This window comes from Aulonocara sp. 'chitande type north' Nkhata Bay, linkage group LG9, assembly GCF_057382095.1.
Source record: "Aulonocara sp. 'chitande type north' Nkhata Bay isolate Kocher_YH1m ecotype deep benthic linkage group LG9, A_spYH_male_GT1.1, whole genome shotgun sequence".
Lineage (NCBI taxonomy): Eukaryota > Metazoa > Chordata > Actinopteri > Cichliformes > Cichlidae > Aulonocara > Aulonocara sp. 'chitande type north' Nkhata Bay.
The window spans coordinates 11,486,964-11,506,441 of record NC_141352.1 but is presented as its reverse complement, the minus strand read 5'-3'; the positions used below and the strand labels follow the sequence as shown (position 1 = coordinate 11,506,441).

The 19,478-nt window shown below is 44.5% G+C and overlaps 2 protein-coding genes across 5 annotated transcripts; both read right to left on the bottom strand.

Moving 5' to 3' along the window:
• Positions 1-243: 243 nt before the first annotated feature.
• On the bottom strand, positions 244-9,783 carry LOC147321703 (uncharacterized). Of its 4 annotated transcripts, none has more exons than XM_086305805.1 (5): positions 9,076-9,783; positions 7,642-8,014; positions 3,341-3,443; positions 1,212-3,150; positions 244-858 (listed from the first exon to the last, which is right to left on the bottom strand). In XM_086305805.1, the coding sequence occupies exons 3-4, from the start codon at positions 3,353-3,355 to the stop codon at positions 1,213-1,215; spliced, it is 1,953 nt and encodes a 650-aa protein (XP_086161931.1). In that variant the 5' UTR covers positions 3,356-3,443; positions 7,642-8,014; positions 9,076-9,783; the 3' UTR covers positions 244-858; position 1,212. The 4 variants fall into 4 exon arrangements, with proteins under 4 accessions (XP_086161931.1, XP_086161929.1, XP_086161930.1 ...); XM_086305803.1 differs by having other exon boundaries at positions 244-861; positions 9,076-9,482; XM_086305804.1 differs by lacking the exon at positions 7,642-8,014 and having other exon boundaries at positions 244-861; positions 9,076-9,482.
• Positions 9,784-17,079: 7,296 nt separating this feature from the next.
• On the bottom strand, positions 17,080-19,280 carry LOC147321702 (uncharacterized). Its single transcript, XM_086305881.1, has one exon. The coding sequence runs from the start codon at positions 18,598-18,600 to the stop codon at positions 17,875-17,877; it is 726 nt and encodes a 241-aa protein (XP_086162007.1). The 5' UTR covers positions 18,601-19,280; the 3' UTR covers positions 17,080-17,874.
• Positions 19,281-19,478: the final 198 nt, after the last annotated feature.

The window sequence follows — 19,478 nt, the reverse complement described above, 5'->3', positions numbered from 1 at the left end:
TCAATTTTTATCTATATAGCGCCAAATCACAACAAAAGTTGCCTCAAGGCGCTTTATATTGTACAGTTGTCACCCAGGTCTTTATATCAAGCTCTGCTGTGTTCAAGCTATTAATTACTGCGCGCAAGAGAACCACAACACACATCAAACATTAAGTTTCAGTTATGCCAGCTTTAACTTTGGGATGCCTCAGCTTCTCCTTTATCCCCCCCACACACAACTCTCTGCATCAGGAAGGTCCTGGCACTGGTCATCCTGGGAGTTTCGTCCTTCTACGCCCTAACAGTTAGCAGATAACATAGTGAAGCAGCGCCAAGCAGTTTTCACAAGGTCATGCTGACACATAATTTGACTATGACTTTAAACATTGGTAACTTCAGGTGTTGCTCTGATATACAGGAAATGACATCACGGCTCAAACTCTTTGTCAGTAAACCATTTCTTTATTTAACATATAAAATTTTGGTTTAACTGTTGCAGGATCTCATAACAAACAAGCTGAAAAAAAACTGCAGAAAACATGGATCGATGCATTCATTAAAAACATGATAACAGGAAACAGATTTTTTGATTCAACTGCTGGAACAAAGCTAACCACTCAACATGAACACTACAGTAGAACAGTTTAGAAAGCTTAAAATGTAACAAGAGGCACATTTTCATTCATATTGTTTGAAGTCCTTTGAAGTGGTGAAGCTTCTCCCACATTCTTTACAGTAGTTCAGTTTGTCTCCAGTGTGTCTACGTTGATGTATTTTAGGGTCTTTTGATGACTGAAAGTTTTTCCGCAAAGGTCGCAAAAAAGTCTTTCCCACAGCGATGACAGGGTTGAGAACTGGATCCATCTGTGTCGCTCTGCTTCTAAACAAAGACACAAACACAGTGTAAGTCAGTCCGTCAACATTTGTATCCTGAACGTTGCCTGAAATAAAGAGCATCTCTGCCAAAGTCCAATTACATTTTACTGTTTACATTATCACACTCGGCTCAATTTAAATTGCTATAAAAACGATAAGAGTAAAACCATTAAATTAATACTAGTTTAATGCTACAATAACAATAATACAATTCTCAAACACTATCACTAAAAACCTGTGATTAGAGTCTGAATAATCACTCAGAGGTGTTTTTCCATGCAGTAAAATTGCTAACATGCTAATACAAGTTGTTTCAAACAGTTGGGTTGACAAGATAAAAATATAGATACATACCTCACAGTAACTGCACTTGTAGAGTCTTTCTTGTGTGGATCTTTTGGTGTGCTTTCAGGTCATATGGAGATTTAAAAGTCTTGTCACACAAGTCACATTTATAAGGTCTCTCCTCAGAGTGGGTAAACATGTGGCGTTGTAACTTTGTGCCTGTTAAACATAGTTTACCACACTGATCACAGCTGTACACATCATGTCTGGTGTGAATGCGTAGGTGTGTATTTCGGTGCTGTTTCCGGCTGAAGGTTTTTCCACAAACGTCACAGCTGTATGCTTTAATCCCAGAGTGGGTAACTAGATGACTCTGTAAGCTCTTACGCTGAGTAAAAGCTCTGCCACACTGATCACAGCTGTACGCTTTAACTCCACTGTGGATGAGTTGGTGTGTTTTTAAGCTTCCAGACTGAGTAAACGACTTTCCACAGTCTCCACAGCTGAACGGTCTCTCTCCAGTGTGGATGAGTTGGTGTGTTTTTAAGTGTCCAGAGTGGATAAAAGACTTTCCACAGTCTCCACAGCTGAACGGTCTCTCTCCAGTGTGGATGAGTTGGTGGTTTTTAAAGGTTCCAGACTCGGTAAAAGACTTTCCACAGTCTCCACAGCTGAACGGTCTCTCTCCAGTGTGGATGAGTTGGTGTCTTTTTAAGTTTCCAGACTCGGTAAAAGACTTTCCACAGTCTCCACAGCTGAACGGTCTCTCTCCAGTGTGGATGAGTTGGTGGTTTTTTAAGCTTCCAGACTGGGTAAAAGACTTCCCGCACTCATCACAGCTGAACGGTCTCTCTCCAGTGTGGATGAGTTGGTGTTTTTTAAAGGTTCCAGACTCGGTAAAAGACTTTCCACAGTCTCCACAGCTGAACGGTCTCTCTCCAGTGTGGATGAGTTGGTGGTTTTTTAAGCTTCCAGACTGGGTAAAAGACTTTCCACACTCATCACAGCTGAACGGTCTCTCTCCAGTGTGGATGAGTTGGTGTCTTTTTAAGTTTCCAGACTCGGTAAAAGACTTTCCACAGTCTCCACAGCTGAACGGTCTCTCTCCAGTGTGGATGAGTTGGTGGTTTTTTAAGCTTGCAGACTGGGTAAAAGACTTCCCGCACTCATCACAGCTGAACGGTCTCTCTCCAGTGTGGATGAGTTGGTGTTTTTTAAAGGTTCCAGACTCGGTAAAAGACTTTCCACAGTCTCCACAGCTGAACGGTCTCTCTCCAGTGTGGATGAGTTGGTGTTTTTTAAAGGTTCCAGACCCGGTAAAAGACTTTCCACAGTCTCCACAGCTGAACGGTCTCTCTCCAGTGTGGATGAGTTGGTGTCTTTTTAAGTTTCCAGAATCGGTAAAAGACTTTCCACAGTCTCCACAGCTGAACGGTCTCTCTCCAGTGTGGATGAGTTGGTGGTTTTTTAAGCTTCCAGACTGGGTAAAAGACTTCCCGCACTCATCACAGCTGAACGGTCTCTCTCCAGTGTGGATGAGTTGGTGTTTTTTAAAGGTTCCAGACTCGGTAAAAGACTTTCCACAGTCTCCACAGCTGAACGGTCTCTCTCCAGTGTGGATGAGTTGGTGGTTTTTTAAGGTTCCAGACTGGGTAAAAGACTTTCCGCACTCATCACAGCTGAACGGTCTCTCTCCAGTGTGGATGAGTTGGTGTTTTTTAAAGGTTCCAGACCCGGTAAAAGACTTTCCACAGTCTCCACAGCTGAACGGTCTCTCTCCAGTGTGGATGAGTTGGTGTCTTTTTAAGCTTCGAGACCCAGTAAACGACTTTCCACAGTCTCCACAGCTGAACGGTCTCTCTCCAGTGTGGATGACCTGATGCATTTTTAGGGAAGCTTTAACGGTAAAATCCTTCCCACACTCGTCACAACTGTATTTTCTCTCTCCCTTTCTTCTGTGAGGTTTGTCGGCCTCCTGAGAGCGCTGACTTCTTGGTCCACGTTGGTCCTGCAGTGACAGAGAAACAAACAGAGGCAGTGAGTGAAATGCAGTCGTGGAACAAACTGAACTCCCTCCATTAACCCTTTATGGGTGGTCCAAGTGTGCTATAGAGATTATCTATAGCACATTTGGACACACACACGCACACACGGACACACACACGCACACACACACGCACACACACACACACACACACCTGTGTTGAGCTCATTGTTTCCTCTGTAGTGACTCAGCTGAGCCCAGATGGCTGAAAATGTTCCTCTGCTGCTCCGTCAGACTCTTCTCCTCCTGCTGATCAGCTGGGACACAAAACAGATCTTTGTTAGGCTCCACACTGCACTGAAGAGTCAAAGTGTCTCATATGTTCATCTGACAACACAAAGTACAAATTTCACTCTGATTGCTTGTAGAAATCTTGTGAGACGTGTTGTGCTGCAAAGTGAGGAAACTCTCTCACTCACTTATACTTCAGGAAGAACTTTGTGACATTGGCTCTAATATTCTAAGCAGCCCTTTACTATGACAGGGCCAGAAAGTCCTATTTGAAGGTTTGGGAGAAGGACCATGTTAAAGGTGGATTGGGGTTTATACACTTTGTTATGATACAGGTAAGGCTGTAAGAGCCTGAGAAGGTGTCCTGAATGAACCTCTAAAACCAGTTTTCAGCTAACGACTCTGCTTCAGTCTGGAAAACAGCAACTACAAGTTTAAAGACTCCATCAACAATTCACACCCAGCAACAGCCTGAACAGCTCCTCCTGTGGTTTCCACAAACAGGGACAGACCTGTTACTCCCCCACCCCACACTTTCAACTCCTTCAGGCCCCCAGCTCCACCTACATAATGACTGAAACTAGCACCACTGAAGGAACAATGGGCTGGGAGGTCAGTTCCTTGACCATTAATATGCAAATTCTCATGACCATGTGATTGCAGCCATTCCCCAAACTCTTCGTGAAAGGTACTCATGACCATTGATCAATGAGCTTCTATCAGTGAAAAGACTTTTCTACTCCAACTTTCTGCCAGCAAATGCTCAACTTCTCCCAGCGTGCTGAGCCAATGATTAGTTGGTGTTTTTCTTTTGCTAATTAAAAAAAAAGAAAACCACTTCCTGTCATGTGTTCATCCAGAGCAGGTGGACAATAAAGTTTATTGTGATCCTGATACTGCAGCAGATCGCTCTCCAAGTTCCAAGTTCAACTTTATTGTTTATCAGTCAGTCCCTTTTTGCTGAGGAGACGGATGGCTTGTGGAAAAAAGCTGTTGCACAGTCTGGATGTGTGTGCCCGAATGCTTCGGTACCTTTTTCCAGATGGCAGGAGTGTAAAGAGTGTGTGAGAGGGGTGTGTCCGATCAGCCACAATGCTGGTGGCTTTGCGAATGCAACGTGTGGTGTAGATGTCCTCAATAGAGGGTAGAGAGACCCCGATGATCTTCTCTGCTGTTCCCACTATCCGCTGTAGGGTCTTGCGGTCTGATATGGCACAGCTCCCAAACCAGACAGTGATGCAGCCGCTCAGGATGCTCTCAATAGTTCCTCTATAGAAGGTGGTCAGGATCGGTGGTGGAAGCCGGGCCTTTCTCAGTCTTCTCAGAAAGAAGAGACGCTGTTGGGCTTTCTTGTGCAGGGAGCTGGTGTTGAGGGACCAGCCGAGGTCCTTCTCCAGGTGTACACCCAGGAATTTGGTGCTGTCAACGATCTCCACAGAGGAGCCGTTGATGCTCAGCGGTGAGTGGTCGCCTCGTGTCCTCCTAAAGTCAACAACCATCTCTTTTGTCTTGTCAACATTCAGAGACAGGTTGTTGTCCTTACACCAGTCCGTTAGTCTCTGCACTTCCTCTCTGTACGCTGACTCGTCGTTCTTGCTAATGAGACCCACCACGGTCGTGTCATCAGCGAATTTAATGATGTGATTTGAACTGTGTGTTGCTACACAGTCATGAGTCAGCAGTGTGAACAGCAGAGGACTGAGCACACAGCCTTGTGGGGCCCCAGTGCTCAGTGTGGTGGTGCTGGAGGTGCAGTTCCCGATCCGTACTGACTGAGGCCTTCCGGTCAGAAAGTCCAGGATCCAGTTGCAGAGGGAGGTGTTCAGGCCTAACAGGCTCAGCTTTCCGATCAGTTGTTGGGGGATGATCGTGTTAAATGCTGAGCTGAAATCTATGTACAGCATTCGGACGTGTGAGTCCTTCTTGTCCAAGTGTGTCAGGGCAAGATGGAGTGCAGTGGAGATGGCGTCGTCCGTTGAGCGGTTATGGCGGTATGCAAATTGCATTGGGTCCAGTGAGGGGGGCAGCAGGGTCTTGATGTGTCTCATGACGAGCCGTTCGAAGCACTTCATGATGGTGGGTGTAAGTGCGATAGGGCGGTAGTCATTGAGACAGGACACAGAAGACTTCTTGGGCACGGGGACGATGGTGGTGGCCTTGAAGCACGTGGGGACAACGGCACTGCTCAGAGAGATGTTGAAGATGTCGGTGAGAACATTTGCCAGCTGATCAGCACATTCTGAGCACTCTGCCTGGGATGTTGTCTGGTCCAGCAGCTTTACGTGGATTGACTCTGCGTAGAGTTTTCCTCACCTCAGCTGTAGTGAGACACAGGACCTGGTCGTTCGGAGGAGGGGTGGTCTTCCTCGCCGCCACGTCGTTCTGCCTGTCGAACCGAGCATAGAAGTTGTTAAGCACATCTGGGAGGGAGCCGTCACTGTCACAGGCAGGTGGTGTCGTCCTGTAGTTAGCGATGGCTTGTAAGCCTTGCCACATGCGTCGTGTGTCGCCGCTGTCCTTAAAGTGGTTGTGGATTCTCTGGGCGTGTGCGCGCTTCGCCTCTCTGATGGCCCGAGAAAGTTCAGCCCTCGCTCTTCTAAGCGCCACCTTATCTCCCTCTTTGAAGGCAGAGTCTCGGGTCCTTAGAAGTGCACGCACTTCCGCAGTAATCCACGGTTTCTGGTTGGGTCGTGAGATGATGATCTTGGAGACAGTGACGTCATCGGTGCACTTGTTGATATAGCTGGACACTGATGATGTGTACTCCTCCAAGTCAGTGAAGTCGCCGTAAGTTGCAGCCTCTCTAAACATGTTCCAGTCAGTGCTCTCAAAACAGTCCTGAAGAGCAGAGATGGCTCCTGCTGGCCAGGTTTTCACCTGCTTCAGAACCGGTTTTGATCGCCTGACGAGTGGTCTGTATGCTGGAATTAGCATAACAGAGATGTGGTCTGAGTAGCCGAGGTGGGGGCGGGGCTCTGCCCGATATGCGCCGGGGATGTTTGTGTAAACAAGATCCAGCGTGTTTTCTCCCCTCGTTGCAAAGTCCACATACTGATGGAATCTAGGAAGCACTGACTTGAGATTTGCATGGTTGAAGTCCCCAGCAACAATAAACAGTCCATCCGGGTGTGTATTTTGCAGTTCACTGATCTTTGTATACAATTCCCATAGCGCTTCCTTAGCATTAGCGCTAGGTGGAATGTACACTCCGATAATGAAAACAGTGGTGAATTCCCGTGGTAAGTAAAAAGGTCTGCATCTAACAGTCACAAACTCCACCAGCGATGAGCAATAACTAGAGACTAGCACAGAGTTCTTGCACCATTTCTCGTTGATGTAAACACACAAGCCGCCACCGCGAGTCTTACCGCACAGAGCTGCATTTCTGTCGGCGCGAAACGAGGCCAGCCCGTTTAGCTGAATAGCGGCGTCCGGTACTCTTTCGCTGAGCCATGTTTCCGTGAAAACAAAGACACAGCAGTCTCTAATCTCACGCTGTGTGGCCTGCTGGAGTCGGATGTAATCCAGTTTGTTATCCAGGGAGCAGACGTTGGATAAGATGATGGACGGTAGAGCCGGCCGGCAAGGGTTTGTTTTTAGCCTAGCACAGACTCCCGCCCGCTTGCCGCGCTTCCGCTTCCTCGCGCAACGCTTCCGATGTCTCCACCTCCGTCCGCCGGCATCAGGCAACGCCGAGGCTTCGAGGCCTGGTTCGCGGAGCAAGCCGAGTTCACGCAGCGTTTCCCGCAGCCCCTCCTGGATGTCGTCAACTAGGTTATTTAGGTTGAAAAGTGTCTGGCTGTTGTATGCACGAACACCGACACCAGTTGCGACGTTATCCATACATAGTGCAAAATAAGCACGCTACACACAAAAACGTAAACAATAAACAATGCAGCACCAGTTTTGGCTCCGGAGTGGCCGCTGTGTGCTACTGCCGCGCCGCCATTTCCTGTTATCACTTCAAATAGAAATCAGGCTGTAGAGGTTTGGTGCAGGCAGAAAAACAGCTGCAGGGACAATGAAAAGACTTTTCTGCTCCAACTTCTCCCAGCATGCTGAGCTAATGGTTAGCTGGTGTTTTTCTCCAAACACTCTCTCACTCTTCTCTCAACGTGTTCACAATAAACTGTGAACAGACACCGAGGAGAGCAGCAGAAGACCTCATTCAGGAGCTAAACTCAACATGAACTGAACTCACAGTAAAGTTAGCTCGGTGCTTACCTTTAGATGAGCCCACAAACCGAGAGAAACTCCGCGATGAAGCTGCAACTCTTTCCAAACACAGGAAACAGATCAGGGAGCAGAGACCCACGTGGTTCACGCTGATCTCGGCTACGATCCAGGAGACAAGGGTGGGCAGATCGATGCAGATATCGATCCAAACGGTGGTAGTGGTTTATGATCGATGCTTTAGTTCGTCCCTCTCCTCTAAATTTAGAACTTTACTCCCTTTGGATGAAAAAGCAGCTCTGTCTGTGAAAACACCGCTTCTTATGCGGCAGACTCACTTTGCTCCGCCCCCTTCTTTTTGCCCTGCTGGGATTTGTTACTGTGCGGTCACGTGACTCAGATGCGCTCGGAAGACGCATTTGGGCTGCAGAGAGAGAGAGAGAGAGAGAGAGAGAGAGGAGCACCATGTGGAGATATTTTACGGTTGTAAATGAAAATGCAGGAGAACAGATGGAAGGCATGTCAGCACCTAAAGCCACAGGAGACCACAACAAGATGTAGAGTTCAGCTTAGTTTTTTCACATCTCAGTTAAATGCTTTGACTGAATTCTCACTGCACAGTCTGTAGTGGAGATATCAAAGATAGGCACGGCTGTGGCACTGATTCAGTCTTTGAGCACTACGGTCACCCCGGTGTGTCGGCCAGAACACCACTTAAGGCCAAATTGCCCAGAGCACGAAAGAAGGAGAGAGCTTAAGGTTCCGTTTGAGGCACTTTATTGTCACCGCTTAATTTCTGGGGCTGTAACACAGCGGGTGTACATAAGTGTGTGTCTGGGTGTGTGTGTGTGTGGTTTCCTACAAAGGAAATAAACAAGGGAAATAACAATAAATAAAGAGAATGGAAAAGTCAAATACTCAAATATAAACATAATACAACATAGTTAACATAATCAAATATAAAGATCAGAAAAATATAATACACTTCAAACTGCTCACACTATGCAACTAAATAGCATTAGTGCGAGGTTAAGCAACCGTCAGTACATGTGAACTACTTCCGGTAGTTATACAAAATAAAAGCGTCCCCCATTATATTCCGCTATAATGCTCTTATTGTGAAGGGCAAGCGGGACGCCATACTTCCGGTTATACTACGTTTGCTATTTTATTAATCCACGTACCTAATTGTTCGCTACAAACTCCGCTACTTCAAAGTAAACAATCACAAGCATCACATACAACATATAGAGAAGGTCTGATAACACAGGAATGACATTATGGGCATGTCCTGTGACCGTACATGCGTCAACAAGCTAAACCGGGGCCAAGCTAACAACATAAGTTAGCATATGAAATGAGGGTGAACTCACGCGTTGCATGCGTGGCCTACCGCTCCAACTATGGACTACATTAGCTCCTAAATGGTAACATACTACAGTACTGACACAACAAAGGCAAAATACGACACAGGTCACTACTTACTTGTCATTTACGCACACCTAACATGCCCCAGGAATCAGTGCACCCCCTCCGGACCAACACTGCTCAGCCGCCATTAAACTGCCCACCTTACTAACCGGATGATGTCACTAGAAGGTGGGCTGGCCCAAACTGACAGAAGATGGAACATTACATGAACTTATATAAACTTATAAACACCAGTAAAACTATTATATGAACTTTGGGCAGGGATAGCTCAGTAGGTAGAGTGGTTGCCCCATGATCGGAAGGTCGGGGGTTCGATTCCCCTTAACAGCTACCCTGAGGTACCCCTGAGCAAGGTACCGTCCCTACACACTGCTCCCCGGGCGCCCAATGGCTGCCCACTGCTTCACTGAGTGAATGGGTTAAATGCAGAGAGCAATTTCCCCACAGGGCTCAATAAAGTACGATAATGTACACACTTTCTTCTTGGGGCCTTTTATACACAGTCTGTCAAGTAAAATATTCACAGTCTTGGAGTAATATTCGACTCTTCTTTGGGCCTTGACTCTCATGTAAAATATTTTTCTCGTTCCTGTTTCTATCATTTAAGAAACATCTCTAAACTGCGACATGTGGTTTCCTCAGCTGAACTGGAAAAACTCATTCATGCATTTGTGTCATCACACTTAGATTACTGTAATTCCCTGTTTACTAGCTTGGATAAATCATCTCTCTGTCGCCTCCAGGCAATACAAAACGAAGCAGCCAGACAACTAACTCGCTCTACCAAGCGTGTTCACATCACTCCCATCTTATATTCTTTACATTGGCTCCCAATACAGTTTAGAATTTGCTTTAAAATTCTTGTTTTAACATACAGAGCACTAAATGGCCAGGCCCCAGATTATTTATCCAAGCTTCTTATAAAATACACTGCTGCTTGTCATCTCCGCTCACAGACTCAGAGTCTGTTAGTTGTTCCCCGTACACGACTGAAGACAAAAGGGGACAGCCTTTCGGTCAGTTGCACCAAGCCTGTAGAACAGTTTACCACATCAATTACGTTTGCTTGACTCTGTGGATTCTTTTAAAAAACAGTTAAAATCTTTTCTGTTCAAACAAGCCTTTTGTTGATCTACATATTTTATTTTATTTTTTTACATTATTTACATTTGATCTTTTACATTGTATATAATATCTATTGTTTTTATTATTTATCTTAATATTTGTGTACAGAGGGGAAAAAAAGTTACCGGGTGTTGAAAGATTTTATTATGTTTATGTATAGAAGTAGATTTCATTTAAGGTTCTCTAGATGTGTTTGCTCTTTTTACTAGAGAAGTTACACTGTGCAAGCTCAGCACGAAGTCTCTATCGTTGTATGTTATCTCTTCCACTCATGTGTCTGTGACAAAGTCTCTACCTTTGTATGTTATCTCTTCCTGCATGTGATGAAGTCTCTACCTTTGTATGTTATCTCTTCCACTCATGTGTCTGTGACGCAAACATGCTTGAGTATAAATAAAGGGTGGCAACTGCTGCGGAGTGTGAGTCTCCGTTTGAACTCTCACCCGTGTGCACGTTAAACCTGCAAACCTGTCTGAGTGTCATTTATTCTGACCTGAGTTGCATTACAGGAAAACTCCTGACACCGGGCCACCGAGGAAATGCCCGATGGCCAGTCCAGCATTGGTTGTGCCAACAGTTAACCCTTCGCGTGCAAACTGTGGCACGCGTGCCTAGGGTTGCTGACCCCTGATGTAGATGCTAAAAATGACAGCCTCAACATGATCAAACTATCTCTAATAATCAGCTATGTACCACAGGCCTTCAAGGTGGCTGTAGTTAAATCTTTACTCAAAAAGCCATCTGTAGATCCAGCAGTCTTAGCTAATTATAGGCCAATCTCCAACCTTCCTTTCATATCAAAAATCCTTGAAAGAGTAGTTGTCAAACAGCTAACAGATCATCTGCAGAAGAATGGCTTATTTGAAGAGTTTCAGTCAGGTTTCAACAGCTTTAGTGAAGGCTATAAATCAGGGGTGCCCAATCCCGGTCCTCGAGAGCTACCGTCCTGCAGCTTTTAGATGCATCCTTGTTCCCACACACCTGAATCAAATGAATGGCTTGTTATCAGGCCTTTGCCAAACATGATGGCATGCTGAAGAGATCAAACCATTTGATTCAGCTGTGTTGGAGTAGGGATGCATCTAAAAGCTGCAGGATAGTAGCTCTCGAGGACCGGGATTGGGCACCCCTGCTATAAATGATCTTCTTATGGCCTCTGACAGTGAACTCATCTCTGTGCTTGTCCTGCTAGACCTTAGTGCAGCATTCGATACTGTCGACCATAATATCCTATTAGAGCGATTAGAACATGCTGTAGGTATTACAGGTACTGTGCTGCAGTGGTTTGTATCATATCTATCTAATAGACTCCAATTCGTACATGTAAATGGAGAGTCCTCTTCACACACTGAGGTTAATTATGGAGTTCCACAGGGTTCAGTGCTAGGACCAATTCTGTTTACATTATACATGCTTCCCTTAGGCAGCATCATTAGAAGACATAGCATACATTTTCACTGCTATGCTGATGACACCCAGCTCTATCTGTCCATGAAGCCAGATAACACACACCAATTAGTTAAACTGCAGGAATGTCTTAAAGACATAAAGACCTGGATGGCTGCTAACTTTCTGCTTCTTAATTCAGATAAAACTGAGGTTACTGTACTCGGCCCTGAAAATCTTAGAAATATGGTATCTAACCAGATTCTTACTCTGGATGGCATTACCTTGGCCTCCAGTAACGCTGTGAGGAACCTTGGAGTCGTTTTTTACCAGGACATGTCCTTCAACGCACATATTAAACAAATATGTAAGACTGCTTTCTTCCATTTGCGCAACATCTCTAAAATTAGAAATATCCTGTCTCAGAGTGACGCTGAAAAACTAGTTCATGCATTTATTACTTCCAGACTGGACGACTGTAATTCATTATTATCAGGAAGTCCTAAAAACTCACTGAAAAGCCTTCAGCTAATCCAAAATGCTGCAGCAAGAGTCCTGACAGGGATTAGAAAGAGAGAGCATATTTCTCCTGTTTTGGCTTCCCTTCATTGGCTTCCTGTTAAATCCAGAATTGAATTCAAAATCCTGCTCCTCACATACAAGGTCTTAAATAATCAGGCCCCATCATATAGTAATGATCTTGTAGTACCATATCACCCTATTAGAGCACTTCGCTCTCGCTCTGCAGGCCTACTTGTTGTTCCTAGAGTATTTAATAGTAGAATGGGAGGCAGAGCCTTCAGTTTTCAGGCCCCTCTTCTATGGAACCAGCTTCCAGTTTGGATTCGGGGGACAGACACTATCTCTACTTTTAAGATTAGGCTTAAAACTTTCCTTTTTGCTAAAGCATATGGTTAGGGCTGAACCAGGTGACCCTGAATCCATCCCTTAGTTGTGCTGCAATAGACGTAGGCTGCCGGGGGATTCCCATGATGCATTGAGTTTTTCCTTTCCAGTCACCTTTCTCACTCACTATGTGTTAACAGACCTCTCTGCATTGAATCATATCTGTTATTAACCTCTGTCTCTCTTCCACAGCATGTCTTTCATCCTGTTTTCCGTCTCTCACCCCAACCGGTCGCAGCTGATGGCCCCGCCCCTCCCTGAGCCTGGTTCTGCCGGAGGTTTCTTCCTGTTAAAAGGGAGTTTTTCCTTCCCACTGTTGCCAAAGTGCTGCTCATAGGGGGTCATATGATTGTTGAAGCACCTTGAGGCGACTTTTGTTGTGATTTGGCGCTATATAAATAAAATTGAATTGAATTGAACTATATGCCTTTTTGAGCATTGCTATCTGTCAGGGAATTCCTTTCTTCTTTTTTTTTGCCTGTCCCATTTGGTTCTTTAGCCGTCAGAATTGTTGTCTGAAGACCAACAAGGATACCCAATGGATTTACTTTGCCAAATGGGTCATCATGGCATTGCCGTATTGGTCCATTTGATCGACTTTTTTTTTATTATTTATTTTATTTTATTTTACACACGGGACAGACATGAGTGAGGGATAGGAAAGGGAGAAAGAAAGAGGAAGGCAAAGAAAAACAGAAGGGGAGAGGGACAGTGAGAAAGGGAAAAAAAATCTCCTGGATCACCTGTTGAGAGAAAAAGAATAGAAAACAAGCAATAAAAAGCCAAAGCAACATACTAAACACAACACATTATTCTAGCATCACATTAATCTAGCTAAGTGTAAACAGCAGTAAACACTAAATATTGAATGTTGTTGTGCAGCACGCAGGACAGACAGCGCACAATGTGCTTTGACGTAGCAGCCAAGAAAGGTGTAATTTAAGTCTACGAACTGTGAACACCCATGTGCACACCTGTGTGGATCAGCGCGCTTGTATTCAAATGGTTTCCCCATGTAAGAGGCTGTAGAGAGCCATAACCCTGTCCCCCAGGGCATGAAGCAGGCATGGAGGAGATCCAGGCCCCAGACATCCAGAGGCCCCAGAGTGCGAGAGCCCAAGGAGAATGCATTGAGTATTTCTTCCTCAGTCACCTTTCTCTCTCACTGAGGTTGTATCCCAATTCAGGGTCTGCAGCCTTAAAGGCCGCATTTTAAGGCCGATTACATCACAGTGAAGGCTGTCCCAATTCAAAGGCTGCTTGAAATGCGGCCCTCAAATGCGTCCTTCACTTCCCTGAAATTTAAGGCTGTGGCGGTGTAGACTTCGTGGCCCAATATATCCCACAATTCATAGCACGGCAGTCGGTGTGGATAATTTTGCGGCAGACGGCAGAAGCGGAGTGGCCAAGGAGTAAACTGATAAAAGTAAGTACTGAATAATATATCACTTATTTATGTGCAAATGTTGAATAATGAAGAACATTAAAACATTACTGTTGGCCACATGTCGGCAAAGTTATGTGTCATTAGCGATGTTTGTACTTTCAGCATTTACTTGGTTTTAAAGCCTTTACTTTAAAATATACGCCGTTCAATAGCTGACCTTAATCTTACAGAGATTGTGATGATTTTGTGGATAATTAAAGTCAGTCATATATCCACAAACACAACAGGCTGAAAGTCAGTGATGCTGCTCGGTTTGCAGTCCTGAACATCACGGCACAAGCAGGATTCACTGCACTGTTAATGTTAGCTATGTTATATTGCTGCCTCTGTTCGGTGGTGTCGAGCAGACTTTAACGTGTGTTTGAACGAGCTGACGGTTCACTCGTTAAGCTGAAAGAAAGATGCTTTAATCACAGCAGTCACACATGTGTCCACTGTACCATCTGGGAACTCTTCTTGTTTAGCACTCGTAATAACACAAACACTAAATCCTGTTTGTAGCAGTGTGTACACCTGAGACTCTCACCTGTCTGTCTGTCCTGCTCTCTCTCTCTGTTTCTTTCTCTCTGATTGTGGAATAAAAGTATGAACATGTGTTTATAAGTTACACTTGTGTTTGAATCCTGCAGCTTATCACACATTTGATTTCCATGTGTGACGACTGCAAGTGTCCAGAGTGAGGACAGACTGAGGGACCCACTGCTGCACATCATCTGTGAGGCTTTGCACCCCTGATGATCCACCAGGACAAACTCAGCAGTGTGTGAGGAAGAGGAGGAGGAAGAGCCAGCAGCAGCTGACAGATGGAGAGAATAGACAGACTGTTCCCTGTTTGTGAAGGACTGCTAGGAAAGTTTAACATGTCCTGTCCTGAATCAGTCTAATTAGGTAATGTTCAAATAATGTGATCATTCCAGTGTTTTCAGTGTGGGAGAAAGTACTCAGGGCCTTCAAGTTACACACTATGAAAGGCAGCAACAAGTGTAATATTCAGAAACCTAAAGTCTGTATCAGCAGCAGAATGGAGCTAAAAACAAATGTTTGTTTCAGTTCTATGAAGCTTTGAGTATTTTGGATCAGTAACACTGCTGTGTTTGTTGCATCATATTGCTGTAATTGTTTATGCTTTATATATTCTGAGGTAAGTTGATCTATAGTGTTACATCATATTCTATAAGGATGTTATGTGTTTGTAGACTTTCTGCCCAGTTTGACCCATTTAGCAGAAGTCAGCCTGTTTAAGGCTCTGATCTCTCCCTCCCTCCCTCCCTCCCTCCCTCCAACATTAGCTAATTGTTATTTACTAACTAATCTTAAAATGACAGTTCAGCACAGAAATGAAGCCCAACAGTCATGTTTTACAGTCCCGTGGTCTCAGCCTCAGATACTCAACTAATCAGAGTGATGTCATGACAAAAACGAATGACCAACAAAACACTTTTTTTTCCGCCTTCATTTCTGTCAAACAAAGCTGTATGTAACGTTTCTCGTGGTTAGTATCATGGTTGCTAGGCAACCTGAACAGCGCGACGAAGGCTAGAACGTCCCATTTCACAAGCCTCTCACTTCCGCACTTCTCGTACTTATAGTACGCACCGTATGTAGTACACGTAGTGCGCGTACTTCAAGCGAGCGGTCTCTTGATTGGGACACAGCCGAAGTTTTCCAGAGGCCTGGTAATGAGCTAATCATGTGATACAGGTGTGTTGACCCAGGGTGCGATCTAAAACCTGCAGGGACACTGGACCCCTGCAGTAGATGCTATGCAGATGACACTGAGCTTTGTCTATCCATAAAACCAGGTAACACACACCAATTAATTAAATTGCTGAAATGTTTTAAAGATATAAAGACCTGGGTGATGTCTAACTTTCTGCTGCTGATTGTACGTGGCCCTAGAATTCCTAGAAATATAATATCTAACCAGATACTTGCTCTGGATGGAATTACCGTGGCCTCCAGTAGCACTGTCAGAATCTTGGAGTAATATTTGACCAGGACATTATACAAATATGTAGAGCTGCTTTATTTCATATGCGCAATATCTCTAAACATCTCAAAATATTCTGTCTCAGAGTGATGCTGTTAATTAATTTATTACTTCTAGACTGGATTACTATTACTACTACTACTACTAGTGTGCATAACACAGGATAAATGGACTCAAATATGGAAACAACAATGGAAATGCACTACCTCACAAAGATGGAGGGAATTTGGATGGAAAATTTTGATTAGGTTCTTTATCACCTCTTACCAAAAGACTCATTATGATGGGAATCCCCCCTATGCTGGAGAAAATATGGACACAGACGAGTACACCTCTGACATTTGCAGGCAGAATTTTAAACCTTGGGTGAAATGGGGTCAATGCAGTTCTTAAGCATGCATGCAAATGTTCATTAGTCAGCTGTGAGCGAGTTTTTCCTATTTATGTTTAAATGCCAGATTTTCACTTCAGGAAGCACACAGCCCCACCCCACTGACGACTTGCTGTTGGCCAACACCCACAACGACTTTTACTGTCGGTTTGATGATCCATCAAGCGGCTTTCACACCTCAATAGAGACTTCCCCAACAATAGGGCTTCGGAGCGTGATGTCACGGGGGTGGGCGTGGAAAGGATTTTGGCCCGATTCACCATTTTGGGGGTCTAAGCTAGGAGCGATAGCATAGCCATGGTTCGTACTTGCTGTGTGCTCAGCTGCAATGTTCGATCTTACGACCGGCACGGGAATAAGGTTGGATTGTCTTTTTATGCTTTCCCAACCTGGAAGCAACGTGAAGGAGCTCATGTATCGGATGTTACCAAACGAAGGCGTCTAGCCTGGATAGCAGCCGTGAGACGAGCTGATATCAAGTTCTGTTACGTCTCCAGATATCAGCTGGTGTGCTCACGACATTTTCATTCCGGTAAGTTCTAAATATGTTCTTATCACAAAATAAAGTACTATTTGGAGGTAAACGACAACCGCACCCCCAGCCACAGTCTCTTATTTTAAAAGTTGATCTTTGTCAATTAACACAAACATTTTTGAGTATTCATACGGCCTTAATGTATAAACCATTTAAAAGTTCCTTTGTGTATTTGCACTCTTTTTATTGGACAGGCTTTGACAATGGAGCAGCAGAGTGTGAAGGTGAAGCCTCAGCAGAAGTTACCACAGAAGAGCAGCCAGAGATGGACACCACCGAAGAGCAACACCATAACAACCTTGTTATTTTGGCTGAGGGACAAATTTGTGCTGGACAAGTAGAAGCAGAGGTAACGGGTGCTGATGCAGAAAACATTGATATCAGAGAGAAACAGACAGAAGATCAACAACTGACAAATGATTGTGTGCACTGTGTACAGAGCAGAGCAGAAATAAACCGGCTGCTGGAGGAGAACAGAAAGCTTAAATCAAAGTTGGATTTAAGCTTTAAGATCCCAGCATTTACAAGGGGCTTCTGTCAACTAGATGCCAAGGACATAGAAAATACACGAGCCATTGCACACCTAAGAATCCATGTTGAACGAGTAATTGACAGTTTGCGCAACAAATTCAAAATGCTACATACTACCATGCCCATCCGTTCTCTTCTTCCATGTGAGGGTGAAGACGTTACCTTCCTTGATAAAATTGTGAGGGTGTGTTGTGTTTTGGTTAACATGTGCCCCAGTGTGGTAGTGAAACCAGGCACACATGAGACTTGTACTTGTTAATTAATAATTGTTTAAAAAAGGAAAACCTTTTTAGTTTTTTGTATGTGTGACTGTATGAACACATTGACATTGCGTTATGTAACCATTTCTGTACCTGTATACTATAAGCGAAAGTTTATCATCACTTTGGACTCTTTGTTTCACTAAAATTACGTTATAATAAAAGCAAGATAACAAATAACTGCTTTGCACTCTTTATTTCACACTTTGACAATTGGTACATGGTAAGTGCTGCACGTTTGAAATCAAGTTATACATATTTCAATGCACTTCTGACAAAAAACTAGACACCAGAAGAAAAAACGTTGTGACCACACGGGGCTGCATTTCGCTTAGAGAAATGTTTTCCTACAAGTTCAGGAAGGCACACCTTCTGAAAGAACTCCTGAGCTTTCTTTAAATGTGATTCCTGTTCTTCAGTTACTTTAGCTGTGTTTATGTACTTTACGCAGTGCAGTTGTAGCTCGGTAAGGCCAAGGGACTGTGCACCTGTGCTGTGCAAACACGCCAGAGACAGTGGTAATGTGGATGACTGTACAGTGTGTGATGTGTAGTATTTCTCCAATCCAGACAAACACACTGCTTTATTGTGTTTTTGAAGTGTGTCTAACACTGGTGACAACTCCTCAAACGTAGCAGAGGGAATCTTTCTTTTTGAAGGACGGCTTCTTCTGCCTTTCACCACAGACGGTCCGTTTATATTTTCATCAAGAGTCTTTTTTTGTGCTGCTGAAGATGTAAAGTCAATGTTATGGCCAACCTCTGGCTGTATCTTGGTTGTGTTCCCCGGCAAAACCCAGTAGGCTGGTTCATCTGTGACTGTCTTTGTGCCACGTATCCTCACTGTTGCCTCCACTTTAAACAGAAGTGCAGCGACATGGGTGCAGGTCTCAGCAACTCCGGCCATACAGGTGCAGTGTGCAGTTTCGACCTTCCCTGTGGTGCTTACAATTACCCATGGTCGTAATGCAGGTTCATTCAATCTTTGGGAGTGCAGTACCTGTAACATGCAAGGACAAGGTTGATGTAAAGACAATAAATGAAATGAGACAGGGAGGACACTGATTGGCGTTAATAATTTGCCCGATTATCAATGTGTTAATTTGCATCTACTATACAATTATGGGCACATAATATGATAACGATATTTTAACAGTACAATGATAAAGATTTAACATTAATTATGGTGGGGGGTGGAAAATGGCTATGTCACTCGATGCACTCCAGCTGACTTACCTTGGTATGAATGACGACGTACTCAGATTTTGGCGGCTTGAAAATAGCCAAATCTTGCACCCAGCCATTTGTAAATTGGATATGCGCCTCCAGTGACTTGTAATTACGAAACTGGTTCGCAGTGTAAGCACTTACTCCACAAACAAGATAGGTGAAGATATCGGGGTAGGACAGTGGCGGTAAGTCGTCTGGGTCTTTACTCCACTGCCGTATGTCGTATGGGTCCAGATTTGCGATGCACTCTATTTTTTTTTCAAATACTGCTGCTTCGCCTCTGGACGCAATCGATCTCTATACCGTCCGTTTTCTTTCGAGCTGCTTTTAAGCATGTTTCTTGTCGTAGTCGCCGTTCCAATACAGTGTATTTGTTTGGATCGTAGACCCCGAAAATGGAGCTGCGCTCCCACAATGCATTGCGGCGTGACGTCAACTCCGAAGCCCTATAGAGACACTTTAGTCACTCATCCCCCCACCTTCCCCGCTCCCCCCACAACAGAGCCATCGATGCTATGAAAGACTTCACCCACAGGAGCCCCCTCCTCACTTCACACCTATGAGGATTTCAAACCACCTTCTCCCACTACAGCCCTTCATATTCATGAAGCAGATGTGAGGACGCAGTTTAACCCCTCTAGACCTACTAAAGAACCA